At 41.5% G+C, this 25,194-nt stretch overlaps 1 protein-coding gene across 2 annotated transcripts in view; it reads right to left on the bottom strand.

Annotated features, from left to right (window-relative positions):
- TMEM67 (transmembrane protein 67) overlaps positions 1-25,194 on the bottom strand; it is a 1,133,211-nt gene that overhangs the window by 776,655 nt on the left and 331,362 nt on the right. For both annotated transcript variants that reach the window (XM_086965990.1, XM_086965991.1), the window contains exon 10: positions 5,925-6,011. In XM_086965990.1, coding sequence (XP_086822116.1) covers positions 5,925-6,011 — 87 coding nt within the window. The remainder of the gene's footprint in view (positions 1-5,924; positions 6,012-25,194) is intronic.

Below are 25,194 nucleotides of genomic sequence, written 5' to 3'. Positions count from 1 at the left end.
AGATTGATCAGCACCGCCTCTTAGGCATATCGAGCACAAACCCACATGGCTGGGCTTTATGGAGCAGAGCTGTGGGGTTTTAAAAAGGTCAAGGGGTTGGTAAGGGTAGAGAATAGTTTTTACGTCAGCTACTTTTCCTTGGTCCAGGGACCCCAATGGGCGCTCTGAGGCATGAGCTGGGTCTTAAATCTGTTGAGCAGTATGCAGCATTACGTACCCTCCAATATTGGGTAAGAACATGAACAAAACATGAGTTGAGGATTAATTTGGTCACTATGCAGGAAGTTTGGTTGCAAGCCAAGCTAGAAAAAAACGCGCCTGCTTAAATCGTGTGGCCATCACTTTGATAACTATTGTCAATGGCAATTGCTGGTATGAACCAGAAAAAAATGGCTGTGGAAAGTGGCAAGACTGTAAAGGAAGGGATTTGGCATTACATGTTCAACAATCAGACAGGGAAAAAGAAAGGTCAGCTCCAGATTCTCAAATGCATTACTACTTTCGAACCATACCTGGATATGCTTTATCCAGCTCTCAAAAGATCTCTATATATCAGTTTTAGATTAGGCACCCTGCCAGCAAAACTGTACACTAGCACCTGGAAAAAAGGAATACGTAGTTCATCCATCTGAGGATGAGAGTTTGTGGGGGGTATAGAATCTGTGACGCTTTTTATGTTGTTTTGTACCTTTTTCCAGAAGGCTTGAAGACACTACCTCCACCGCTTTTTATTGCTTATGGTAGAAAACATTGTAAGGATGCGTTGCTTTTATGTATGTCCACAGATTCTAAATTGATCTTTAAACAAGTCTCTTTATTTATATGTGGCTTGGAGAGTAACTAGAAAATTTCATTAGACACTGTTAATTATGAAATCCAGAGTCTTCAACAAAAGATTTTCAAACCTATTCATGTGACTGTGTTGCTTATAGCTTGCAACATAGTTGTCGACATTTGTTTTTCACCAGTATGGGGATTTCTTCTAAGCAATTGATGAGAAATTTCGAATTCTCTTAGATTGATCGTAAGAATAATTATAAAAATCTTAAAAGCCTTCAATACTGTTTTCTGGATAATCTTTCCTTACAGCGTTGTAATTGTGGCCCTTCTTATAATTAGTTAGATGGCACTTAGGCCAGGTTGCCATCAATGTAGCACTTTATTAATGGTAGTTTTTTAATTATGAGTGGACTCAACTGGCAGTGGAGAACTCTTAACGTTTTTAAACATTGTTTTTAGCATGCAATTGTTTTTGGGATGTTATTATATACTTAATGTTTGTTAATTATGTATTGTATATTGTATGGCCTGACTATTTTTCCGAGTTGATTTCCATCAAAATCTGAGTTTGCCATACAGGTGTTATGTAGTCTGGGGCTGTAAGATGGAGTTACTTTGCAGGACTGTCTGAACTGGGCTCTGTCCGTTTCACGAAGGACTGTTATTATTGACCTTAATCCTGTCAATGGTAGCATTTGACTCCCTTAATTGTTGTTGTTGCTGCAAGTAACCATGTTGGTTACGTTTAAGGAATGCCTGCCTTGACTTCTCTGGCTAGACCTTCACATTATAAAGGTTCCCAGATTGAAGGACTCGCTGTGCTATTTTCATTCTTTATCCTTCTAAAGGATTCATTCAGTTAATTGTTCCCCATCAAACAGCATGTCCTTTGTGTTAGCTTGGATTTTAAGTCTAAAACCGGACTCCCAGGCTAAGTTTGCATTCTGACCTCGGTTCTGGTATTTAACTTGCAAAGGCTGCTTCATTAAGAGATAAACGGAAACATATTTTGGTGATGTGACGTCACCTATGTTCTCCTCTTATATTCATCAGGCAGATGTTGCAGAACTCTTCAATGTCTTCACATTGCTGATGGTTTTACACCCTTAAAAGAGCTTTGGCTTAGTGACTGCAGGCCTCTTTGTCTTTCTACCAAGATTATCCATCCAGAGGTTGCTGCTGGATTCTCTGACCTTTCCCTTGCCCTTTCCATAGTTAGAGCATCTGCCTTCATGTGCGACTTAATTTAACCAGACATAGCCAGATGGCCTATATGTTTCCTCTACTCCAGGTGCCTTACCAGTTGGTGGGGTTTTAAAAGAAAACTCCCTTCCTTACTGTATTACACTACGGTAACACAGCCATTGCGTTCTTTTATGCTTGGTGTGCAGTTTTGCCAAAAGACTGTATGACTAATCCTGCTGTTCCTTTCTCTGAACTCCAGAAGAGTCTTCAGCTCTTTTGAGCACCACATGGTAAGAGGACACAGCTTCTAGAAGTGAAGGCCAAATAGGTTACATTTCTTTCTCTGGATGTGGGGTGTCAGTATTTACATCAGTACTTCCAAACCCTAATGTGCAGGTCTTCTTGGTCCTCTATGTGAGGAGGCACTATATGATCTTGCTTTTGACAAGAAACAACCTAGGCAACTGGTGTTTTGAGACATACGACAATGTAGTGTATATAAGGACAATTGGCTACAGATTATTACAAAAATACATGTTTTATTATAGGTTTTTAAACAATTAAGAAAAACAGTGACACAAATGTGGTTAAAAAAGGACAAATAAACACAATTTGAATCATATATCATACAATATTAATAGAATTCATACATTCAAAACATTTTATGCACACAAAGCTTTAAAAAGATTAAAAATCTAAGTGGCTGAATGGGTCTCTACGCGCGTTTCGGCGAACCAGCGCCTTCTTCTGGAGTAGCCACATAAACTCTAAAAAAATACATATAAAGAAAGAACAATAATTATACATGGAAAAATAAAAATAAACACATAATGTCTTGCATTCTAACTAAGTAGCCAATATGTACCTTTTCTAATCAAACGATATTCAAACATTTTTTCATTTCATTTCATTTCATTTGTGTCACTGTTTTTCTTAATTGTTTAAAAACCTAAAATAAAACATGTATTTTTGTAATAATCTGTAGCCAATTGTCCTTATATACACTACATTGTCGTATGTCTCAAAACACCAGTTGCCTAGGTTGTTTCTTGTCAAAAGCCTTGTTTTCCCTGACCTAGGAACCACTGTACCTACACTTTCAGGGGGTCCTTGTTAAATATACGTCACTATATGATCTTGCTGCAGGTCACCTTCCTCACCCTGTGTGTAATGGAAGGATGATACTGGATTGGCAGCACATTTGGCACTTCTCACTCATTCATCTCTTGCTTTAGTTCTTCTTTGGTCCCTTATTTGATTATTAATACTTGTGAAAAAGATTTTATTTTATTTTTAACAACTTACCTTTTTCAATGTGTGTGCTTCTTTTTTCTACCCGGAAACTTTTGATCACAGTTTCAACAATGAGACTTGGGACTACCAGTAAAATGATCTATGGGATATTTCCTTTAGGATACTTCATGCTCTTTCAACTTTTGAATAGACTTGCTGCCTTTGGATTACATGAACGTGGTTTTGTGGTCCATGGCATGTTTTCAATTGGATACAGAAGGCACTTTTTTACTAAAGGAGTAAAGATTCTATTTTTGACCTTAAGTTTTGTTTTCAATATCATAGATGGTAGTTTTCTCAGTAACTGCACTGTTAACGAAAGGGGCAGGAACAGAACTAAGACACACTTGGGAAACCTGCGTGCTGGGCTTGTTCAAGAGGACGAAGCAAAACAAAGCCCATGCCAGGTTCTGGGACCTGGGACTAATAACCGCCAAACGACTCATAACGTGACATTGGAAGGACGCAAATCCACCGCAGACGAAACATTGGTGTGCCTCTCTCACCTACTGGGCGACAGCAGAAGGCACGGTTCTCAGTAGAGAAGAGACCGCGGGACGGAGAGCCATTCCAATTGCGCAGATCTGGGACGACCTCCTACAGGCCTTCAGCAAGGCATGTCAGGAACAGGGTATAACATAGGTAGGGCGACCCCCCTTATGGCACGAAGGGATGCAGATGGGGAGAGACGCACGGTAACACCCAGGCGATTGGTACACGCACACACATGGGACACGGAGTCATAAACTAGCCTTGCTCCTCCCCCCTCCGCCCACCAGCCACTTCCCCCCCCCCCCATTTCTCCCCCCCCTCTGGGGACGACCGACCGTGCAACCAGCTGACGCAGAGGTGCACCACCCCAACATTGGACGCACCCCGCAGCTCATCCACATACACCGACTCACATATGCAAAATGTTCCCACCTCGCATGGACACGATACCTGGCCACGGGACTTTGACAATCAGAGCCGTAATGCAGCACCCCCTTCCCCTCGAATTAATGTTCGCTCCCTCCCCGATATTTCTTTTACTTCCTCCTTCTGTTCGGAGGTTGGTTTCACAGACTGTTGCCCCCCAGTTGACAGCGCTGTACTTTCATAATTAACAGACACATTCACGAACACATGCCATATGGCAGCCCACGCCGTATTCATCTGCTGACATACGACAATGGCCATGAAGCGCTCACAGACAGCAGCATCACCACACCGATCTAAGCGACCGATCTACCCGGAGAGGTCTCTTCTGTGGGGAACAACACGCCGTAACACAAAGTATGGGGTTGTGGGCAACATGGAGGGCAACGACCAGAGGCGCAGCCTAGACGACAGGGTAAGCCGGGTACTCTGGTGGGATAGATGACGCCACATACAATGATGTGTAACGAGGGAATGTCATCTGGTTATATTGCCGGGTTTTTCCCACTGATGCCAACTGCCCAGTTCTGTGACGATTGTAATTACCGGAATACTGACTACCATTATTGTTTCCACATATAATGCACATGCTGGCCTGATTTCTGCTTCCTCAATGAAATATGCTCACAGTGATGTAACTGTATGTTAAGTGTTTCAATAAAACATTTAAAAAAAAAATAGATGGTAGTTTTCTCAAGTCCAATTCTGTCAGCTTTAAAAGCAAGTTAGAAAAATGCATTACCAGTATAGGCCTTTAAAAAACCCCCAAAATGTCTCTTGGGGTGGTTTTTGGTGGGCCATTACTACGAAACATCTCTGTGTCTGAGGTCTGATTCCTCCTCGTCAGAGGCCAGACTCATTTTCAAAAATCACTATTTATATGACATATGACTTTAAACCCTGATCACAATAGAACAAAACATCTCTTACAAAGTGAATAGGAAAGGATCAAACTGAAAGGCCCAGGAATACAGCAAAAGTCTAAATGACAACATTTCTGATCATGCTACCACGTAATAAAATTTTAAAAAATACACTGTTGTGCAATGCTGGATCTGAAACATGCTGCCAAAAACAAGAACAATCATCACCAGCCATCTAAACCCAGTCCAACCAAAAGTCAGAAAAAGCAAAAAGGATCTCGCCGATCCCAAATTTTCAATGTCTTGACTCATCAATCTCTTAGACTGCACACCACTAAGGTTTGTATATGCAGCATGCACAACTTTCCCTCATACATCAATCCTATACTGCTTCCCCACATCACAAAACACAGCACTAACAGTAAACTCCTCACACAATAGTCTCTCCCAACCATATATAACAAACCAAGCAGCGATCTATTTCACAACCAAAAAGCGCTTTTGGTCTTGTCAAGGGATAGCAAGAGCTGCAAAAATTTTACAAAACAATTAATGTAAAAACATACCTCCATTGGGAATAAACATGGTTTGCTATGAAATATTTGCAAGTTTCAATTTGTGTGATATTTTCGTGCATTTTCTAATGATGTGTTAATCATCTCTACCTTTGACATCATTTAACTGTTTGTTAGTAATGACATGTTTCTGCTTATTTAATAAGTAGTTACATGCAAAGTTACGTTTTGATATCAGGAGTATATTAGCAGCTAAATCTTAGTAAATTAAAATTTTCAACATAACCACTATTTCAACAGTCTTTGAAAATGCATATTGTAAATAAACCATATACAAAGTAAAATTTGAAAATATACAAACGAGTTTTACCTGTAAAATGCCTTCCTCCAAATTTAGCCAATTCAGAAAATTTCCCCTTACGTCATAGAGAGCTGCAATAAACTGAAGTTCAGTGTCCTGCCAATGTAAGAGAGAATTACTTTAAATGCAGAAATGCAATATTCTGATTCTTTGCAATTTTCTGCCCGACATGAAACCATATTATACTATACTATGCGACTGAGTGGTTATAGTTAGGTTACGGTTTCCACAAGAAGAGTGTTTTTTGTTTTGCCAATAACTTTGGCGCTTTTTGATGATCTGCATGAAACTTACCCAAAAATGTATTTACCTTGGCTCATGCATGGAAAGTTTTGTGCTGATACATCACGTGGTGGTCACAACAAAGCAGGTGGTCACAAACATTTGAGTTCCATTGTTAATTCCCATAGGCCACTTTGTGCTCTAATACAGAGAAAATGGTTGAACAGAATTACCCCAAATTTGGCAGAAAGTCCGACAACATGTTTTAGTGATGTAGTGGAAACCTGTTCAGGCAATTTTGAGAAATCAGCATTCAAAAGGCTAGGTTGGCATGACGGGATTGAAAAATTAGGTATATCTGGAGCATTGGTGTCCAGTTATGCTTAGATTGGCTAATGTAAAGGGGGCTAGCCAATATTGATTGGCTGGCCACAACATGAACAATATGTGGAGGCTCCCATTACGGACTCCAAGACATGGTCCCTGCGTTCTGATATGAATTAGAAAAAAAAAACTGAGCTGGGTAAACACACCTTGTGGCTTCAAGGGTATGAGAGAGGGTCCCAAAGGGATCTCCCCTTGATTGACTAGCCTTAACATGGACAGAATATTGTGGCAGCCATTACAGGATCCAGGGACATGGTTCTCATTGTAATGCATTGTAGTGAATGCCAGGTATTGAGGGACACAAAAGGGAGAACATATAAAGGTTTATAACAGATCAGATTATTTGCCAGAATATACATGTTGGTGGTGTTGTACTCATTTTAGGAATTCAGGCAAGTTCGCACATGTTTTACCCTGTGAAAAATGCTGATCCTCTGCTGTGATTTGATGACCAATGTTTGAGAGAAAACTGTTTTTGCATACAGGTATTGGAAATTGCTACATATGCTAAAATAAGAGTACTTTTTCTATGGATTCATTCGATCTTCCTCAGCCACATGGTAATAAAGTCTGATGTTCTTAGTAAACAAGTACTTGCAACAACAGTAGCAGCCTTTCAGTTGATTTCCAAGTGTTCCACTGTAGCTTCAGAACAGTTTTGTAATGAACAACTAGAGAGCTAACATGCTGTTTATATGACACAAGTGTGGCAGACCTGAACACACGAAAGGTGGTGGGAGGAATGCTTTCAATTTGTCTAACCACCCTGATTCACTCATGATAGAATTCTAAACCAATGTTCTTATGTTCACTATGGCACTTCAGTTTGGAAACAGCCATATGCAAATCAGTTTTGACCCGGCTCCAATAGGAATCATTCAGCCTGAACTATCAGGAAAAAAACTGCTCTTGAATTGCTAATGTTGAAATATGACTGATGAGCTCCTATCAGGGCAAAACTAGTCTTGCGTTGCTTGTGTTCAGTTTCAGGAAGGACCTGGTCTGGCAGTTTGGAATTGACTGTTCCTACTGGAGAAGGGTCAGGATCAGTTTGCATATGGCTGGGTCCAAACTGAGGTGGCATTGTGGGCAAACAAAAATGGGTTGGAATGCTATCCCAAGCGATTGCCTGTGGCTAGAAAGGTTGCAAACATTGCTCCCATCACCTTTTGTGTGTTTGATATACTGTCCTAGGTGGCAAGGATATGTCCAGACATGGGTCTTGTGCTCACTGAGTCACTGAAACCAAGCTACACCAAACAGCTAAAGACTTTAGAATTCTTTTTAGACAGCTACATGAGCTTATGTTAGCCAAATAAATATTGAAATACACCAGTTATAGTGTAGATGACAAATGATAACTGGTGACCCCTTCATGCACTGCCCAGGAGCTCGCAGATCACATCAACTGAAATTAAATGAAATAATTGATGAGATCACTCATGACATCGCAGTCACAGCATCTGGACAAGACCCTGCACCCAATCCACATCAGGACTTGGACTCAGTGCCCATGCTGTCTGCAAAGCCCTGCACCCAACCCTCTGCAACCATCAAACCTAAGCAGCACACAACTTTCAGCTATATGTAGAACAAGTTTGGCACCGGGCTTAGCTCAAGGCAAGGGTTTGCACCCGCTCCTCCACAAGTGGCAATCTGCCCTATGAACAGACTTTGGACATACACAGTGGAGGTTGTCTTCAATGCCTGGTGCCACACCAGACCCTACATTCAACAACCAATAAATGTTGGGTGGTGGGCTTGCCCTACGGGCAGATCCTGCATTCAACCTTCTGCCAGTGGTAAAGCAGGCTTGACTCTTTACATGAGGCAGTGACTTCTTACTTTTCATCAAAAACAAAAGAGAAAACATACCCTAACTTAGACCCCACCTTCCCCCCTCCGTCGTCCACACCAGTCTACTCCGCCTACTCAGTTCCCTTTGCTGCAATCGTATAGGCTAGTGGCAGGTCCCCTTCAAGTTGTATTCATAGGTGTAGTTATGGTGGCATCTTGTGGCAATAGTTTGAGGATTTGTGGGTATTTAGGGCAGGTGCTTTCCCTCAATTCTTTGGACAGCAGCTGTAGGAAGGGAGCCCACAGTTCTGCGTAAGTCTCCCCCTTCTTATCTACTGCTAGGGACAGATGCTCCATTCGCCAGAATGTCCAACAGGTGGTGTAACCAAGATGTGAAATCTAGTATGGTATTTGTTCCCCACTGAGCTAGGATAACTTGCCTTGCTGCTAGTGGAGTGGTGTGGCTCACTGGTTAGAGGCGGCAGACCCGGAAGCAGAGAACGGCCCGGGACCAGGGTTCAATTCCCGACGCGGCAGGGTTGTGGACCAGGGTCAGCGGACTCGATAATTCTCGCCTCGGTGCCAACTCTAACCAGGGATCACACTCCGCAACTCTGGGCATTTGCTTGCCTCATCTCTACAACGGCCCCCCACATTCGCCGGGGATGCCTGGTTTCACCTTGGAGATACCCAGTAGGACCATGTCACAGTGATAGCCAGGACGGGTTCCCCAGCGGTCTACAGCGCCATGACGCCTCAGGGCAGCTGTGCGCTTTACAAGACACATTACATTACATTAAATTAGTAAAGCTAGTGCTATTTGTCTGCCTATTAAGGACCTTAAAGGAAAGGCACTCAGGTGTGACAATCTGAGAAGGGTGTATTACGGCGCCCGGGGTATAGAGGGGTCAAATGCTTTGCCAATGTTATAAAGGACCTCATGCCAGTAGCGTTGCAATTTGGGGCAGTGCCATAGTAAGTGCGATAGTGTGCCTGACATCCCACAACCCCTCCAGCATAGCTCAGATTTGCTTTTATCCCAACTATGTATTTGCATTGGAGTGTAGTACCAATATGTAAGAACCTTAAATGTGGCTTCCGCCCCAGCGGTATTGTGTGCTGTGTGGTGAGCTCGGTAAAGGATATGGTCCCATTCTTTGGCAGAGAGTTGTCTCCCCAGCACCGTCTCCCATTGGATTTGTGCCTTTGTGCGTTGCTCTGTGGTTCGTGAAATGAGCATAGAGTACAGTTCTGAAATGAGGAGACGTCATCTTTTTTAGACACCAGCCATTTCTCAAAGTCTGTGAGAGGTCGGGACATTCTGCTATAATTGGAGGACATTGTGATCCAGTGATATAATTGGAGGTATGGGTATTCATCCGTCGCTAAGAGAACATAGTCTTGTCTAAGCTGAGCAAAGGGAATCGGACCTTCTGTGTCGAAGAGACATCCAGCTCTCTTGCATCCATCTTCTCTAAATCTTTGGAACACTGTGGAGGTCTTTCCTGGATGGAAGTCGGGATTATCCACGATTAGAGTCATTGGTGAGGGAAAGGTTGTCCAGCCTTTTTTGATGGCTACCGTGTCCCAAGCTTTCAGTATTTTGGAGGTAACTAGCGAACAGTAGAGCCCCCAGGCCCTATGCCTGCGTGGTAGCCAGAGCTCATCCAAATATTGATTCCCGCCACCGTCTGATCCATAAAGTTCTAGTGCTTACTAGACAAAAGCCTATTCCATTTTAAGATGTAGTGAAGGCACAATGCCTGGTAGTATCCGTTCACCAGAAGATGTCCCATTCCCCCTCTTTTTGGGGACGGACCATTTGGGTTACAGCAAGGCGCAGTTTCTTCCCTCCCCATACAAATTTATTGATAAGGGTCTGCAATTGCGCTAATGCCTGCGGCGGAGGTGCCCTGGGTATCGTTTGTATGTTGTTATTTAAATATAATTAATGATATCATTTGGCATGTCACAAAAGATGGAATATGTGAGTTTATAATCAGTGCATGGTGGTTGGGCAAGTAATTGCTATAATAAACTATAACTAGTGGATCTGGTGTATTTCAGTGATTTGAAATTTTTAAATGTTAGCTTGTGCATATTCCAACACCCAACTATAAAGTCACTTGAACCGTTTTTTTCCATTGAAATATATATCACCACATTTTTATTGTATCCTTGGAAAAATAGTTAAGCCCAGTTCCGTTTACATAATGATTTATTGCTCTGTATATATATATATATATATATATATATATATATATACCTGTTAGTTCCAACCGACCGCACACCCTCAAGTCAGGAAACGCAACAAAGAAGAAGGAACAGAAGACCCAGGATGCAGGTGAGTTTTTTATTTGGCACACCTCGTCAGCATAACATTTCGGCCTGCCAAGAGGCCTTGGTCACATGACGCAATGAGAGAAGTGAGCAGTATTTAAAGTGCAAGTGCAAAGAAAACAGTGCATTTCGTTGGCTGTCACAACATTAAGGCAGTGGTTTATGTTAATAGACATAGAAAACACGTTAATTTGAAAACCGTGGTGCGGTAATCCCCAAAAACTTATAACATTCACTGTATAAATACATAAATTAATCCGATAAAAGCAACAATAATTTTCCTATACAATTAATGTAAAATACTTGGATAAAAGCTAATAAATAATTTTTGTTAAAAATTATTTCGGATTATTTTAAAACAGACATAAAATGTTGTGTTTAAATACACAAAGTCCATTGGTATTTGATTTTATAATTTGAGTGAACGACATATAAATCGGAAAAATCTCAATCCCTTTCAGCCTTTTCCTTTTTAGTCAATTTTTGCTCTGCTTTAGTTTTACAACAGCAGTACCACCAAGCCTGTATTTAACGTCAAACTTTTTCAAGGACAGCCAATTAATTGTGAATATGTGAGAAAAAAAAAATTTACTTTTTTTCAAAATTTCATATGATAATAAAAAAACGAGTAAAGCAAAAAGCAAGATCTTTCATGTAGGTTACTCATAATCTACAGCAAATACTCAAGGTGATACACAAAACGCAGAAACCTCTCAGGCGACTTTTTACTTTACCCCACTGGCCAACCTGGCTGGTAATGCATATAGAGTTGGTCCAGTGGAAAAAATGTAAATATATGTATATTAAACAACTGTCAGAATAACTCTCTAATACATACCGGCACAATAAGATAAGGAACAATCCTAGCTGTTAGAGACAAGTATAGAAATCTTCTGTGGAATTAAGGCCACGTGGGGTCTTACTATCCATTTCTAAAATAGATCTTGTCTCCAACGCTCTTAAGATACCCTCCCTGTTACCTCCTCTTCTCAAAGGACCCACAGTATCAATGGCATAATACTTAAGAGTCCACTGTTGTTATTGTGGCACTCCTTAAAATGCCTGGCAACTGGGTACGTGGCATCGTTGGTGTTAATTGCCCTTATGTACTGGAGTATCCTTTTGTGGACCTGCAACTTGGTGCTTCCAATATATTGCAGGCCACACGGACACTCCAGCACATAAACCACGTACTCACTCTTGCACGTAAGTTGTTTATTGATTTTACGGGGCACCGGGGAAAATGCTGTCAAGAATTCAGTTTTACTGATTCCATGCATACATGCCTTGCAGCTGGAACATTTTCTAAATCCCTTACTGGTAGCCATCCAGTTTTTAGGGGAGATCACCTCAGGACTCGATTTCACTAAGGCATCCTGCATGGAATAAGCCTTCCTGAATGTGATCGCCGGTTTGTTAGGCATGTGTGCACCAATCACTGGATCAAACCGGATTAAATTCCAGTGTTTGTTCACTATCCTCCTTAGTGCCCCATGTTGCCTATTGTAGGTCCAAATGAGTCTGGTTGGTTGATGTGTCTTGGTATCTGTGGATCTCTGAGCTTTCTTGTGGACCAGAGCGTCATCACTGGACAAAGCATTTGCCTTATTGATAGCTGTATCTATTATGTTCTCTTTATACCCTCTAGCCAGGAACCTCTGTTTACTCGCTGCCTGTGCTGGTTTGCACTGATCGTTTGTGCTGCAAATCCGCCTGATCCTGAGCATTTCCCCGTAGGGGATGCTTCTAATCAGATGCGGGGGATGATGGCTATCAGCATGTAGTACAGTATTGCCCGCAGTGGGCTTTCTGTACAATTTTGTTTCCAACCTGTCCCGATTGATTTCGATCCAAAAAAAATTTCCTGAGACTGACTGATGTGTGATGTAAACGCCAAGTTTAAGACATTGCAATTCAGGGTTTCAACGAAATCAACTGCCTCTTCATGTGAACCTCGCCAAATCAAAAGGATATCATCGATGTACCTATACCATCGTATGATGTGGCTATTGCAGATGTCACGGTGATCAGCATAGAGGACCTGTCTCTCCCAGTAGCCCATATGCAAACAGGCATAACTGGGAGAGAAACAGGCCACCATGGCGACACCCCTGACCTGCTGGTAGTATTGGTTGAGGAACATGAAATAGTTATGGTTTAGGCAAAAACTGGTCATCGATAACAACATTTTGTTATGTTCCAACAGTTCAATCGGCCTTTGGCCCAGATAAAATTCAATGGCTCTCATTCCGTCTGCATGCACAATACTGGTGTACAACGATGTTACATCAAGTGTTATTAACCAGTAATCTTTGTCCCACTCAACATCAATAATTTTTCTCAAAAAATCACTTGAATCTTGGATGTATGATGGGAGTACAGAGACATATTCTTGTAAGAATGAGTCAATATAAGTCGTGGTGTTTTCTAGCAACCCTCCACATGCCGAAATAATGGGTCTTCCGGGGGGTTTGTCGGCATTTTTGTGCACTTTGGGGATGAGATATATCACTGGGGTGATGGGGTGGTCGTTTTTTAGAAATTTAAACTCATCCATGCTGATTAGTCCAGACGAGCGCCAACCCATCAACATTGAATAAAAGTCAGATTGTGCTTTTTTCACCAGGACAACAAAGAAGACGAAGAAGCATTAACCAAGGACAACAATTTGGTTCTAAATATCTCAGATTATAAATTGAGTCAATCACAAATTAAAACTCTGCAAAAGGGATTGTCATTTGTACCCAAGGCACATACCAACCAGCTAGAATTGGAAGTTAGCTTATTCAAGTTAACTAGGAAAATGAGACTACGGCACTTTTTTGAGAATATAGTTACGGACACCAGACCCACAGAACCGGATGAACTTAGAGGTTTAAAAACCCGCAGCACATACATGGCTCCCATAAGCCATAAGACCATAGACCTCTTTGAACAACTATGTAAGAAGGATTTAAGCAAACTGAATACCCAGAAAAAAACTAAACGAATGAACATGACCAAAAAAGACTTTGGCACATTAAAATCCATAGCCAACAACAAGGACATCATCTGTCAATAAGCGGATAAAGGGGGAGCATTGGTAATTTTGAACAAGTCATTATCAGGACGTGGTAGAGGAACATCTGTCTGATGAACATACCTACATGGAAATTCATTTTGATCCAACTGAAGACATAAAAAGAACACTATACACTATCTTAAGTCAGGCGCAAGAGAAAGGAGTAATCAATGAACGGACCAAAAAATTCTTAATACAAGATGATTCTAATAGCCCTGTACTATACATGGTTCCCAAAGTCCACAAGGATCCGGTGAAACCACCATGCCGCCCTATAATTTCCACCAAAAAGAGTCTGCACGAACCCATCGGGAAGTTTTTAGACAAACATTTACAACCTCTGGTATTAAACACTCGATCTTACATAAAGGACACCACGGATTTTTTGGTGAAGCTGAAAGTCATGAAATGTGAAGGTCAACTAACCATGGCAACTATAGACGTTAAAGCTTTATACACGTCTATAGTCAAGTCAAGTTAAGTTAAGTTTAAAATTTGTATAGCGCACTACTCACCCAGAGGGTCTCAAGGCGCTTGAGGGTGGGGGGGGGGGGGGGGGGGGGGGGAGGATTAATTTACTTATCGAATATCCAAGTTTTTAGTTGTTTTCTGAAGGAGAGGTGGTTCTGTGTAAGGCGGGGGTGGGGGGGGGGGGAGAATTCCAGGTCTTGGCCGCTAAGTAGGAGAAGGATCTGCCCCCCAATGCTGGATCTTTGGATGCGTGGAATTGCGGCGAGGGCTTGGTTGGACGATCGAAGTTGGCGGGTGGGGGGTGTAAAAGGACAGGCGTGTGTTGAGTTATTCGGGTCCTAGGTCGTAGATGGCTTTGTGTGCGTGGGTGAGGAGACGGAACGTTATTCTCTTGTTGACGAGGAGCCAGTGGAGGTCTTTCAGGTGATCGGAAATGTGAGCTTGGCGGGGGACGTCTAGGATCAGAACAAGGCCTAGAAGCTGTTGAAAGAGCCCTAGTGCGAAGTGACTATCCACAGGAACTACAAGTATTTTTAATGGAACATATGGAATTCACCCTAATGCACAGCTACTTTCGTTATGAAAACAGATGGTTTATCCAGAAGAGTGGAACTTCGATGGGCAACTGTGCCATCTCGGCATATGCCAACCTCTATATGGCAGCATTCAAAGAGGAACATGTGTATAAAAACCCAGTTCGGATGGAACACACAAACTTATATGTACGCTTTATAGATGACATATTTGTAGTTTGGAAGGATACCCACCAAAGTTTACAACAGCAGATAGCAATATTGGACGATAAAGAAGACAGAATAAAGTTTACATGGAAAATCAATGCAAAAAGTATCCAATACCTGGATGTTGAAATCACACAAGTGGAAGGTCACTTCACCATGAACCTCTACCGGAAGGAAACAGACAGGAACAACTTACTGAGATTTGACAGTCATCACCCCCCTGCACTAAAGCGACACTTACCATACTCTCAATTTCTTAGGGTGAAGAGAGTGGTCTCTGAAGAAGAACAATTGAAACAGTAGCTATGTATAATGAATAAAAGATTCTTGGACAGAGGATATCCGGAAACTACAACGCAACAAGCACAACAAAGAACATTATCAAAAACCCGAGAGGAACTCCTGTCAAGCAACACACGAATTGAAAAGCAACGGCTAACATGCATGAGCAAATATTCTAATGTAAGCCAACAATATAAAGCCATCTTTAAAAAACATTGGCCAATGATGATGATTGAACCGGATTTCAAAGGAATATTTTCCAATGAACCTATGTTCGCATATACAAGAGCAAAAAATGTGTCAGACTTTTTGAAAACGACAACTGAACCAGTGGATCTATAAACTATCGAGGGACTGTTCCGTGCCTAAACTGCAGTAATTGTAACAACGTGATGAAGGGTAATGTCATTACCCATCCTATGAAAGGAAACAATATTTATCTCAAAGTAAACGGAACGTGTGATTCAGCCAACATAATATACATGCTGAAGTGCCCATGTGGGCGAATATATGTGGCCCACACGGAAAGGAAATTCAAAATAAAGTTGAACAAGCACAAGAGCAATATACGGACAGGTTCATTAAAATCCACAGTGGCAACGCATTTTTTGGAAGAAAAACATATCAGCCAATTGAGGGCCTGTATTTTAGAACAGAAAAGAAGGACCGACCAACAAGAACAATTTACTCAAGAGGGAAAATCATTGGATTTTTTATTTGAACAGTTTGAGACCTAATGGGTTAAATGAAAGGACTGAATTTTTGTGTTATTTGTAATTAGGCTACACGGAACAGAACATCAATGTGTATTTATAGTATACATATGTGCTTATGTCACAACATTACACTCATAACAGCCCTATCGGCGATCATATCCATGGATTCTCCATGTAGCGTCAGATGGTTAAATATATTTCAATAAGTGTGAAGGTTCAGAAAGTTAAGGATTAGTAAGACATACTTTTGCTAAACCTGAGTGATTAAAGTATTGAATTTCCTTGTTAACCAGCCGATCAGTCTATAAAGTTAGCAGTCAGTGCAGTTTTAAAAAAAGATCAACGCGTAACTTTCATACGTCACACGTAAAGACACGCATGCGCATGATATTTCATTAAATCCCGGTAATGCCAGCAGCTCTAACCCATGGTAACATCTATGAGAAGCGAGCGAGGCCAGTGCAGGTGAGAACGGAGAGTTAACGCAGGAACGCATTGTTATTTAAGAACTAAAACCCGTCGGGGGTTGCATAGAAACAACAGCGTTTAATGTAAAGGTGGTCACTGTAAACTATATTGTAAGATTGTTTAGCCACGTACAACGTGACCGTGAAGGACTCATTTGGCATGTTGTAAGAAGCACATTTTTCTAATACGACATTTTAACAGCATATCGTATAAATGTGTAAGCTCGTTTTGTAAAGATCAGTCGCCATAGAAAACACAGTTTCAAGATAACGGAAAGAGTTAGTACTGTCATGTTTTGATTACTTTAAATGGGATATAGTGAGATGTTAATTGAGAGCATAGCCGTTTTACCGCATAAAGTGCTGATAAAATTTAAAATAAGACTGGTAATAATGTATTGGCTAGGATATTGCATGCTCAGAATTTATTGTTTGTTATTTTCAGATGGATCCCTGATGAAGGTGGTTTTTCCACAGAAATGCATTGGATACATATCATTTTTTTGGATGAAATTTGAATATCATTGATATGAACACGTAAAGACTCACAAATTCAATGAAATAAAATTGAATGTTAACAATCAACGGAATGAAACCATATGATTTGTAGAAAGGGCTGAATTTTTCTGTCAGCCAAATACCAGTGCCCAGGGGGACAGTTATACTTGTGTATGTAACTGCTACCAACCAATTAAACATAACTTAAACATTGAAGAAGGACAATGTCCAATCATTTAAAGAGGTAGTCCGTTTTTATGGCGTTTTTCATTTTTCAAATTTCAAATACATTTGTTTAGTTAAGGGTTATGAGTACCTGTTTTATTCTTTTATAATGTCTAGTGCAAAGCTCTCATTATGCTTAAAAAGTTCACCTTAACTGTTTGTACTTTTTTGCTTCACTTGGACTCCAACTCCCACAATGCCTCTTGTCAATCCGACTTTCAGTGATACTCCAATGCTGATCTTGGCAAACTTCACACATGTCACCACAACACTCTCCAGAACCTTTGCTGGTGTAGTACCATGTTATAGCTGCATCCGATGGTCAAGGTGACAATAAGGATTTTGCAACCTCCATTGTTTTTGCTTGTTCATCCTTGCCATCTGCGAGTAAAGTTCTGTACGACGGCCTTTAGGAAAAAAATCCTTTATGCAAACTCTGGCAAATTCAACAGGTTCAGAGTTCAGATGAGGCGGGCCATTTTCTGCGGCCCTTCCATTCAGCCTTATGTCCGTTACAATTCTCTTCTGCCGGCAGGCGCTCCCATTATTTGTTTCTCACAAATGTCACCAAAGCCTGACAAAACGAAGCGCCACAGCCTTCCGAGTTAGGGCCGGTCCCAGGTGTGTCAGACACCTCAACAAACAAACAAAGTCCACGGGCAGCATGCAGCAACGTGAAACCGGCCACACAAGCGTACTTCAAAGAATCCTTTATTCCGGGCAAAAACAGCATGACGCGTTTCGAGGTAAAGACCTCTTAATCATATGCTTTTTTTCTATTCAATGGTGGGTTTGTTGGCTTGTTTTAAACGTAACTAAAACATTGAAGAAGGACAATGTCCAATCATTTAAAGAGGCAGTCCGTTTTTATGGTGTTTTTCATTTTTCAAATTTCAAATACATTTGTTTAGTTAAGGGTTATGAGTACTTGTTTTATTATTTTATAATGTCTAGTGCAAAGCTCTCATTATGCTTAAAAAGTTCACTTTAATGTTTGTACTTTTTTGCTTCACTCGGACTCCAAATCCCACAATTCCTCGTCGATTCGACTTTCAGTGATACTCCAATGCTGATCTTGGCAAACTTCACACATGTCACCCCAACACTCTCCAAACCTTTGCTGGTGTAGTACCATGTTATAGCTGCATCCGATGGTAAAGGTGACAATAAGGATTTTGCAACCTCCATTGTATATATATATTCACTGAAAAAACCATAGGTTTCAGGCCTTATAGAGTTAGGAATTAGCTTTTAAAAAACCTTTGAAATTCACTCAAAGTTTTAGGGGTGTTATAGTTAGCTGGACATTTCACTCATACAAAACCATTGAAATTGCTCCTATATAGTTAGTTGTACTAACTATATTTGGCGCACCCGCAATGCACTGCTGATGATGTCACATATTAGACCATTCATGACATGGTCAGTGACATCACTGATGACAACTTTGGGGCGATGCATGGTGGCCCTCAGAGCTGGGTCCCACCCCTACTCCGGTTTCGGAGATAAAAAACTTAGGGGTGTGGCTGGACCCCACCCTTAGCTTTGTATGCCACACCAAACGCATTGCGGCCTGCTGCTTTGGCATCCTGCGCAACTTGAGACCTGCACTTAAATTCTTCGATGCCTCGACCAGACAGCTCGTGGTACAGCCGACGGTGATGTCTCGGCTCGATTATGCCAGCTCCCTTTAAATAGGGATAAATCAGGCCGAACTTACCCGTCTCCAACGCGTGCAAAATGCAGCTGCCAGAGCAGTTGTAGGCTTACCCAGGTTTTGTTCTGTCTCCAACACCTTGCGCTCTCTTCATTGGTTACCAATTAGGCAGAGGATCCATTTCAAAGTGCTGTGTATGTCCTACAAGATCCTTAAAGGTTCCCCTGCCCAGATTCTTCAGAACCTTCTGTCTCCTTACATTCCAGGTCGCTCTCTACGTTCATCAGACCGCGAACTGGCAGTAGTTCCACGTTTTAAACGTAGACGGGCTGGGGGACGCTCTTTTCGTGTACGTGCTGCTGCCCTGTGGAATGCTCTACCATTCGAAATTCGGACCCTTGCTGATCTGCTCTCATTTCGCAGGGCTGTTAAGACTTTTCTGTTCCCTTAGTCTTTTCCCTTTTATATGTCCATTTTTCTAGTTGTGTTATGTGGCCTCCTTGTCAGGCGCCGGGACGCTCCTTTGCTAGAGCAGCTGTGCGCATAATAAATGCTCGTAACATAACATAACATAACATAACATAACATGACATCACTGATAACATCACTGACGACATCATCCAGTGAATGTGGTTTGCTTCGTTATTTAAATATGCATTATATATATAGCAATTTGCATTGAAGAATGAGTGGATATATATAAATAAATATTTGGATGGAGGATTTAGTAGCAGTGTAATTGACTGTTTACTTGACCAATATATAGTGTCTCACTAAATATAGTGGATAGGTAACTAAACTGTGTGAATATCTGTACCACTTTGTCAGTTGTTGTGTAAACAGGTTCTACAGTTGGTTACTAGCTATGTGAAAGTCTATATTAGTTATTGATTAGATAACGGAGTATTTGTATGGGAGAGTGAAACTGTGTGTGGTTCGGTGTGGGGTGTGTGACTGTCCAAAGATGTGTGAATAGTTGATTCAGTAGATATATGAAGTTAAAATTACATGTTCTAACAGTTTGGGTGAGTGAATCTCTTTATGGGTGTGGTGATGAGCAAATATATTTCTCAATGGTACATGTCCAACAAACTATAAAAATAAAAAGCAGTGTATGTGTCAGTTGTTGTATATAAATAAGTATACATAAGACTTAATGATTGTGTGAGTGACTGTATGGATAACTATATACTTGTAATAATGATTTTAAAATTCACAAAGTATGACTTACTATCTAAATGAAGAGATGAAGTGGTGTTTGCATAAGTGTGTAGTTAAGTAAATATGTAAGTATGATCCATTGTTTTGCATAAGTGAGTAGGATGACTTCATATGTGAATAGGATGTGTGCTGTTGTTTAATGTCGATATAGGTGTATAAGTATTTCTGATAGTGTTCTATTGTTCCATTGACAGCATGTATGAGTGAATCTACAGGTAAGTGATTAGATGTGTGTATACATCTATGAATCACTGAGTGGGTTTTTAGATACTTGTATTGCTGTGACAATGGATTCAAATATGATACTCTGTATTTTACAAAGAGTGATACAAGATTTTACTTGTGTATGAAAAGGTGTATGTGATTGTCATGTGGATGATGTCATCAGTGATGTCATTTGAGATGTCATCAGTGATGTCACTGACCATGTCATGAATGATCTAATATGTGACATCATCAGCAGTGCATTGCGGGTGCGCGAAATATAGTTAGTACAACTAACTATATAGGAGCAATTTCAATGGTTTTGTATGAGTGAGATGTCCAGCTAACTATATCACCCCTAAAACTTTGAGTGAATTTCAAAGGTTTTTTAAAAGCTAATTCCTAACTTATAAGGCCTGAAACCTACGGTTTTTTCAGTGAATTTCAAAGGTTTTTTAAATGCTAATTCCTAACTATATAAGGCCTGAAACCTATGTTTTTTTCAGTGAATTTGCAAGGTTTTTTAATGCTAATTCCTAACTATATAAGGCCTGAAACCTATGGTTTTTAAGTGAATTTGCAAGGTTTCTTAAATGCTAATTCTATTAGCGGATAACGTTTAAATATGTTAATATCCTTGTGGGACCACCTGAACAGCCATAGGGGGGGTCAGGTTGTTTCTACCCAGCCCCCTTTTTGCATTCTACACATTTGTTTTTCTGCTTCTTTTGGGTCTCGGTCTACCTAGCACAAGATGAATGCCAACACTTCCTGGTTAGAAGTGTTGACAGCCAATGAGCATGCTGCTTTCCTGCGAAAGGCATGCTGATTGGCTGCCACTGTCTGTCAACACTCCAAACCAGGAAGTGTTGGCAGCCATCTTGTGCCTCGGTAGAACCAAGGCACAAGAAAGCAGTGAAACAAAGGTGCAAAACACGCAAAGGGGGCAGGGTAGAAGCACCCTGACCCCCTAGGCCTGCTCAGGAGGTCCCACAAGGACCCCCCAGGCCCAAAAATAAAAAATACATTTTTGGTTTTCCCCGTGGTACGCTCAGAGTACGCGTACATGGCATCGCACCCAGCGCGTACTCCGCGAAATAAAATAAAAATATTAGTTTTTTTGACCTTCGGGGTCCTCCTAGACCCCTTGATAAAACATAGGGGGTCAGGGGGTCTCTACCCTGCCCCCTTTTATAGTTTTCCCTTTTAGCTTTTCACCTCTTGTGCCTCGGTTCTACCGAGACACAAGATGGCGGACTCTCCGGACCGTTGGGAATGTTCACAGACACCCGAGAGCCAATCAGCTTTCCGCTCGCGCACTTCCATGTCGCGCCGGGTGCGCTCCCCGGTACGCGTACCTGTAAGCGCTCGAAGCGCGCATATAGATATATATGTGTTTTTAAAGTTAATTTTCGTAAAAACCACCAGAGCAATTTTCACCAAATATAGAAAAGGCACTTCTACGTACCATTTCTTACAATTTTGCCAAGTTTGGTGTAATTCCGTTCAGCGGTTCGGGCTGTAGCCGTGTCTAATCGTCCTATGAAAATTAACATGGGGAAAACACGTTTTGTGACACCCCTTTTTTCTCGGCCCCCGCATGACGAACCCCCCCAAAACTTCCAGGGAAGGACCGGAGCTGGCCTAAATTTTGGAAAATTACACGCAAATTCCTCAACCGGCGCCAAAGTTATTCCCAATAGAATGTTGCGGATATATATATATATATATATATATATATATATTACACACCAGTAGTTCTTCTCAGTCTCACAAGAACGATGTCCGGGCCAACAGCAAGTTCAGTTATTGTGTTTTATTCACAATGCACACTGAGAGAGTGCATTGTGAATAAAACACAATAACTGAACTTGCTGTTGGGAGTGCATTGTGAATAAAACACAATAACTGAACTTGCTGTTGGCCCGGACATCGTTCTTGTGAGACTGAGAAGAACGACTGGTGTGTAATACGGGGGAGAGGCGATCCCGTCCCGAACAGGAAACCCATTAAGTGAAAGCCACAAGGAATTGCATCAGCACACTCTTTATTTAATCGACAGCTTGCTGGCAGGCCCCTCGCCTAGAAAGCACTTCACAAATTCAATCGCCAAACGCGTTTCGGGAATGTAGAATCCCTTCGTCAGTGGTGAAAGTCAATCTCAGAAATGGCAGCATAGTTCATAGCACGCTTAACTTGTTCATACCTGCCTCAGTGGGCGTGTCCAGTGCTCTGGCCTTGTGGATCATGTAGTGCCAAAATAAATCCCAAGTGGGTGCGCACATTCCTTAGACATTAAGACAAATAAAATCCCCAGTGGGTTGAAGCAGAGTCTGAGCTGGCGCATGCCTTGCTTTACAGATGCCGATTTGAGGGTCAAGCAGGTCGCTCCCTGTAAAGCACCAACTTGCATTCCTTCCAAAGTTCCAAAATATATATAGTATAGGCCTTGTACGTTAACCAAGAACCAGAGAAACCCAGAACAAGTAACTGAGCTGCGTCTTGCAATGGTTTTTCAATTCATAGCAATTCATTTGGTAAAATATAAAGAGTGAAAAATAAGTATCAAGGACAGCTATGTATTTCCGAAATGGGAACAAAATATAGAGTTTAGAAGTAGTAGTTATTTGCACATCTCTGAAATTGTGTGTACCAATACTAGCATGTGAATTATAGGACATTTTTCAAAGTGACTTCTTTTCTACACATTGTCTTATATTTGGAAGGCAAAAATGCATAGAAAGTCAATAAGTAATAACAGTTGCTCTACATTTCTGTGTTGCCCTAAGTCTCCAGATATAAATGGTACCTCACTTGTGTAGGTAGGCCTAGTGCCCGCGACTGGAAGCGGCCCAAAACTCAATGTGGACACACCACATTTTTACAGTGAAAACAGGCCCTTCTTTGCAAAGTGCCTAGCTGCAGATTTTGAACCCTAGCTCAACCGGCACCTAGGGAAACCTAGCAAACCTATACATTTTTGAAGACTAGACACCCAGGGAAATCCAGGATGGGGTGACTTTTGTGGCTCTTAGTAGGTTCTGTTACCCAAAATCCTTTGCAAACATCAAACTTAGTTTAAAAAAAACATTTTTCCCTGACATTTCTGTGATGGACAGTTCCGGAATCTGCGTGGATCCACAAAATTCCACCCACCCCACATTCCCCAAAGACCTCCGACAAAAATGGTACCTCACTTGTGTGGGTAGGCCTAGTGCCCGTGACATAAAACGGAGCAAAATGCTACGTGAACACATCACATTTTTACTGTGAAAACTGCCCCTTTTTTTGCAAAGTGCTTAGTTGTGGATTTTGAACCCTAGTTCTGCCTGCACCTAGGGAAACATAGCAAACCTTTATATTTTTAAAGACTAGACACCCAGGGCAATCCGGGATGGTGTGACTTGTATGGCTCTCACCAGGTTCTGTACCCAGAATACTTTGCAAACCTCAAACTTTCTAAAAATAACACATTTTCCTCACATTTCTGTGATGGAAAGTTCTGGAATCTGTGTGAATCACAAACTTCCACCAAACCAGAATTCCCCAAAGTTTCCTGATAAAAATGGCACCTGACTTGTGTGGGTAGGCCTAGTGCCCGTGACAAGAAACAGCCCCAACGCAACATGGACACAACACATTTTTCCAGTAAAAACTGACCTTTTTTTTGCAAATTGTCTAGCTGTAGACATTAAACCCTAGCTCAGACGGCACCTACGGAAACCTAGCAAACCTATACATTTTTTAAAACTGGAGACCCCGGGGAATCCAGGATGGGGTGACATGTGTGGCTCTTAACAGGTTCTGTTACCCAGAATCCATGGCAAATCTCAATTATTTAAAAAAAAACAAAAAACATTTTCCTCAAATTTCTGTGATGGAAAGTTCTGGAATCTGCGTGAATCCACAAACTTCCACCCACCCTGCATTCTCCAAAGTCTCCTATTAAAAATGGTACCTCACTTGTGTGGCTGTCCAATGCAGAATCGGCTAAAAACATATTTTTATTTAAATGTAGCGCTTAGAATTCGCTGTGCTATACCCTTAATACCTATGTTTTTGGCCCTTCCCAGTCACAGGCGTTTGGCTCACCCACACAAGTAAGGTATAATTATACTCAAGAGACTGAGGGGAACATGGGATGATAGGACAATTGTGGCAGCACGGTAATCCCACACAACTGTGTTGAAAAGTGATTTTCTTCAGCTAAATTGTGGGTTTGCAGGGGATTTTTGGTAGGAAAACATTGGGGGGGGGGTCCATGCAAGCCATACCTCCCTGGACTCCCCAGGGTGTCTAGTTTTCAGAAATGTGTGGGTTTGGTAGGTTTCTCTAGATGGCCGCCGAGCCTGGGGTCAAAAACCAGGTGCCCCTGTGTTGCAAAACCAGGTCGTTTTGTGATAGGTCATTTTGATGTCTCCACAATACATTTTGGGCCCTTGCCTGTCACTGGCACTTGGCCCACCCACACGAGCGAGGTACCATTTTTATCGAGTAACCTAGGGGACCGCTGGGTGGTAGAAAATTTCCGTCAGTCCGGTGATCTCACAACTTTCCCACACAGAAATTTGATAAAAAGTTGATTTTTTAAGCTAAATTTGAGGTTTGCAGGGGATCCTGGGTAGAAAACCATTGGGGGTCCACACAAACCATACCTCCCTGGACTCCCCAGGGTGTCTAGTTTTTAAAAATGTCTGGGTTTGGTAGGTTTTTCCTAGATGGCCGCCGAGCCCGGGCCAAATACCCAGGTGACTCCCCCCTTGTAAAACCAGGTTGTTTTATGATGGGTAATTCTGAAGTGTCACATTATGATTAGGGCCATGTCCTGTTGCGGCCACTATGCCTAGCCACACAAGTGAGGTACCATTTTTATTGGGAGACCTGGGGGAATGGTGGGTGGTTAGAAATATGTGGCAGCCAAGTGATCCCACAACTTTCCCATCCAGAAAAGTGAGGAAAATTTGATTTTTTTTTCTTTAAGCTAAATTTAA

The sequence above is a fragment of the Lissotriton vulgaris genome, chromosome 4_1, assembly GCF_964263255.1.
Source record: "Lissotriton vulgaris chromosome 4_1, aLisVul1.2, whole genome shotgun sequence".
NCBI classification, from domain to species: Eukaryota; Metazoa; Chordata; class Amphibia; order Caudata; family Salamandridae; genus Lissotriton; species Lissotriton vulgaris.
Note: the sequence above shows the minus strand (reverse complement) of the source record. Positions and strands in the feature narration are given on the sequence as shown.